Source organism: Pan troglodytes, chromosome 4 (genome assembly GCF_028858775.2).
Source record: "Pan troglodytes isolate AG18354 chromosome 4, NHGRI_mPanTro3-v2.0_pri, whole genome shotgun sequence".
Classification (NCBI taxonomy): domain Eukaryota; kingdom Metazoa; phylum Chordata; class Mammalia; order Primates; family Hominidae; genus Pan; species Pan troglodytes.
In genome coordinates, this window is record NC_072402.2 from 60371609 (window position 1) to 60376492 (window position 4884).

The window sequence follows — 4884 nt, forward strand, 5'->3', positions numbered from 1 at the left end:
GAGGTGGGAGGATCACTGGAGCCCAGGAGTTTGAGACCAACCTGGCCAACATAGTGAGAACTCATCTCTACAAAAAAATAAACAAAATTAGCTGGGTATGGTGGCGTGCGCCTGTAGTCCTAGCTATTTGGGAGGCTGAGGTGGGAGGATTGCTTGAGGCAATCCTGGACAGGAGGTCCAGGCAGCAGTGAGCCAAGACTGCGCCACTGCACTCCAACCTGAGTGACACAGTGAGACCCTGTCTCATAAAAAAAAAAAAAAGCCCTGCAAATGTTTTTTTCGTTTTCTTTCTTTGAACTGAGTTTTAAAATTCCCAGTGCCTGGTCAAAAGTGAAGGAATAAATTCTCCAAGATAAGTGGTACTCATTATTTTACTCTAAGTTAGAAGGGGATTTCTCTCCCTCTATACTTTTTAATCAGAATTTTCAGAACGAGAACTATTCTTACCTTCAGCATTTCAGCCAAAATCTGCCTGGATATTACGTGTGATTTTTAGTGATGTTTTATAGAAGATGGGCTAACATTTTGCTGGATGAAATCTGTAACTTCTGATATGATGATTTATGCTTTCATTTGGTTATTTTTGCTAGATGACTTTTCAAATCTCAGGTTATTTCTGCTAGATGGCTTTTCAAATCTTTGTGATTGAATTTCACAGAGATCATGTGCTAATAATGATGATTGTTATTTTTTAATAGGGAGAGGATTGATTCCTTTTTGAATACTGATTGAACTCTTACATATTCCATCCATGGACATTGGTAGATTACTTGGAAGTATAGATGCTCTTGGCGTGCTGTTGGCACTGTTACCACTGAAAACATTTTTAGAAAATGTTGAGAGGCCAATTTTATTAGCTTTGCTTTAGATTGCAAATGTTTCTCTTTGGGTGGATTATCATCATCCTTTTTCCTAATTTGAAGAAGCTATAAAATATATGCTGAGGAGCAAAATGCTCTACATTTTGTAAACAAATCCTCATTTTATTTTGTAATTAGTTAAAAAAAAAAACTTACTTTTTTCCCATTTGGGGAAAATTACTTTGAAGTGTACTAAGGGAGTTGTGAAATAATGCACTGTTAATGTTTTCAGTGACAATACTAACAGAAGGAGATGCCAGTTCTGAAGTGGGTGGCATTCCCAAGTGTTATTTCCACTCTGGAGGAGTGACTAAAGCATAATTGACAGACACGACCTTTACTCAGAAAGGATTCCACCCACGCGGCACTTTAGCGTTCCCATGTACCTTGGAACGGGTCGTCACTCTCTGTATCCCCCATTTATTGCATCTTTGCCTTCAGCCCATTTGTCTGCTATTAAGAGGAAATGCTGGGTCTTTGTTAACCTTATTTGGAAATAGAGGACCCAAGCTAGGGCCTCATTCGAAGGGGTTTTACTGCTCCCGTATGCCCTTTCTTGTTTTACCAGTTTTAACATACTGCTTGCAGGACTCTGAAGAACTGGCTTGGCTGTTTTAACTTTTTAATTTTCATCAAGCAGAATTATAGAGGAGAAGATAATATAACTGTCATCTTGCTTTGTATCAGGATGAGGGATTGCACAGGACATCAAAATTAGAACTGTCAATTATATTAAGTATAAAAAATAGCTCTCTAAAAGAATATTGTGTTTATTAGCCCTCTGATGGAACTCAAATTATACCTTGATACCATTTTTTGGACTGTATAGTAAATAACGTTTATTTTCTGCCATCTTGTTGAAGTTTTGTTTTCTCCTTTATTTTCATGCTTACCTTTGAAATTTCTTAGGGAAAACAACAATAAACTGTAAGTAATCACATTAATTTCAAATTTAGTATTCTTTTTCTTTTTTCTGTCTTAGGCATTCTTTTTCTATAGACCTCTCTTAAACAGATTGTAACCAATCTGTCTTGTTTTTGACATCTTTTTTGCTGTTTTATTAGATGAGGCAGCAAAGAAGATGAGATTCATTTTTGAAATAATATTCTTTAGTTCTTCCTCAGGGAAGTCTAGATGTAGATTTATGAATATTACTGTAGAGGCTACCGGGTCAGAGTTTATCCGAGATAGAAACTCATTCTTTTATTGGAAATAGTTAACTACTTATCCTTCATTCCAAGTTATGCCTTATGTCTCATGGGTTTACAGTTAAAATAGTTTCTTGCCAATATAGCATCTATACAGGGAAATAATATAATTATTTAAAATTTATTACCAGTTCATATACTGTGATCAAAGGAAGTTTGGTTATGTTTTTAAATATATGTATCCGACTCCTAGTAATTAGAGGGAAGAGGCCATTGTTGAGAATATTATTGTTAGAATGAATTTACAAGCTGGGACAATAGACATGCCACCTGGCCTGAGGTCGGATGTTCAAGGATAAGGCAGTATTTGTAAGGATTAGAGATTAGAGAGAATGAGGTAATATGGTTAGTTAGAAAAAAAGTTACACAAAATAAATTGAGGGTTTTCAGGGTAATAATTTTAGCAATCCCAACAACAATACTTGTACATTTTGAGAATATGAAAAGGAGTGGAAAGTAGGTTTTTAGTAACTGAAGAGTAAATATTTCTCCCTCCTTAAAAGATAAAGCTCATAAAAAGAGTTATTCTCTCATGATAGGCGCTAGAGCCCTTTCATATGGCACTGGGAATATCTACTTTTTAAAAAACAAACGTTGCTCTGTACTGGTTAGGATTAGGTTAGGCTGTGAGAGACACACAACAATTTTTAAACAAGTTAGAGGGCTGGGTGTGATGGCTCGTGCCTATAATCCCAGCATTTTGGGAGGCCGAGGGAGGTGGATTACTTGAGCTCAGGAGTTCGAGACCAGCCTGGGAAACATGGCAAAACCCTGTCTCTACAAAGAAATTAAAATATTTGCTGGGCATGGTGGCATGCGCCTGTAATCCCAGCTACTTGGGAGGCTCAGGTGGGAGGATCACTTGAGCCCAGGATATTGAGGATACAGTGATTCCAGATTGCACCACTGTACTCCAGCCTGGGCAATCAAGTGAGACCCTGTCTCAGAAAACAAAAAGTTACAGGTTGATTTCTATTTCATGTACAAAGTCTGGAAGAGGAGGGAATGGCAACTCTGCTGTCATTTGCATCTTTGGGTTCTCTTATCTGTATGCTCTACTTCATGTGTCCACTGTTCTCATTGTGCCGTCACAACCCAAGATTGTCACTGGAGCTACATTAAGTCTCCGTTACAGCCTGGAAAAGAAGTAGGAAAGGCAGAAGAGCAAAAAAGGGCTCTTCTCAGAGTCAGTTCCCTTTAAGCATCTTTCAGTTACATCTCATTTTGGAGAACTTAGTCACAGGACAACACTTAACCCCAAGAAAGGCTGGTAAATCTTTTATTCCAGGTGGCATAAAATAAGAGTTATCTTTCAGCTGGGGAAAATAACTTTGCCAGCTTACTCAGAGAGTTGTTCAGTCATTCACTATTATGTTACAAAGGTACAACTTGGGGTAATTTCCAAAGGTAGATGGGAAGAATGATCTTGGACAAGGCAATGAGCGTTCTTAGTCTTGGGCTCTGAGGATGCCAGGGCATGGCCCTGGTTTGTTTTCAGTAGTGTATTTCATTCAAAATAAACCCAATAATGTTACAGTCATGATAGTAATAACTTAATAATAGATGTGATCACGATCCCCAGTATGAAATCATCAGCCATTTGTTTTGAACAATAGCACCATTGAACGTTTGGAATTATTTGAAAGTTTAGATTGAGTTTAAGTACTTCACTCAACAGAGTGTCCTAAGAGTTTGATTTTCCATTGCTGTAATTTTTATTTTTAATGTCCACGCATATAGCCTTTGGCTTTCCAGTCTTTTATTTACCAAATTCCTTCAATCATACAGAATTCAGTTTCTTGTGGATATTGTCTAAAGAGGCAAGAGCCTTTGGCAGAATGGGTCTGATGCGACTTGTTGGTCTTCCTCCAGGACTGCATCTCTGGAAGCCTTTTGGCTACCACAGAAAGCCAGGGATCCTATATCTTTGCCTCCTTGCCACAATGGATAAAACCGTGATTGCTGAGATTTATGACATTATAAACTTTAGGGAGAAGCTTTAACTTGTCAACAATAAACCATAATAACAGTGTTCGACTGTATAAAGTTAGGGTTATTTTGACTACATACTAATTTAATGTGCTAAAAATATTTCTCCAGCTAAAGAAAGGAAAAGAAACCAGTAGTCATGTTTGGTATGCATGGTTTTGTGAGTGGGCATGTGTTTTAGGAATCTGAATTTGATTTGGGAGTTAGAAGTTGTGAATTCTAAGTTGAGTACTGCCATTGATATTCTGAGACCAAGGACCTCAGTCTTCTGTCAAAATTTAGCCCATTCATAACTTTCAGCATTTAACTATGAGTGTTTCCCTTTTACAGAGATTTTTTTCTATCCATTATAAGGATTATAGACTTTTATGATCTAATAAGAATTGAACTGAAAAAGAAGTGCTTAAAAAGCTACTTATAGCAGCCAAATATTCATTATTAAAATGGGATATTAGAGCAAGATTTGAAAGAAGTAAAATTAAACCATTATAATAAGTTACACTCCTTAAATGATGCTCTTGTATTAGAGGACAAAGTATCTGCCTTATAGTCCCAAGATAAAGCCACATGCCCCAGACTTTATTATCCCTGTCTTTGAGCTAGCCTAGAAAACAGACGGAAGAAATGCAGCCACTTCCTCATAAAACAGATGTTGGAATACAGCAGATTTTCTTTAAAGAGGGAAACAAGAGCAAGGGGAATGAAGACAGTTCTTTGGTACAAACATTTCGTTGTAATCTCTTATTCTTATTTTAATCTTATAGAGAATGTCTGAATGTATCCAGATCTCATTTGCTGTTTGTAGAATTGGGATTTACACGGTAAGC

The 4884-nt window shown here is 37.1% G+C and overlaps 1 protein-coding gene across 3 annotated transcripts in view; it reads left to right on the forward strand.

The window, feature by feature from the left end:
* ARL15 (ADP ribosylation factor like GTPase 15) overlaps positions 1 to 4884 on the forward strand; it is a 429148-nt gene that overhangs the window by 23489 nt on the left and 400775 nt on the right. Inside the window, exons 2-3 of one of the 3 annotated variants that reach the window (XM_054684367.2) lie at positions 1770 to 1787; positions 4822 to 4878. The exons of 1 other annotated variant lie outside the window; for it this stretch is intronic. In XM_054684367.2, coding sequence (XP_054540342.1) covers positions 4825 to 4878 — 54 coding nt within the window. In that variant the 5' untranslated portion in view covers positions 1770 to 1787; positions 4822 to 4824. Of the gene's footprint in view, positions 1 to 1769; positions 1788 to 1859; positions 4879 to 4884 lie in introns of those variants that run through there. One more of the 3 variants, XM_054684368.2, reaches the window with a different exon arrangement.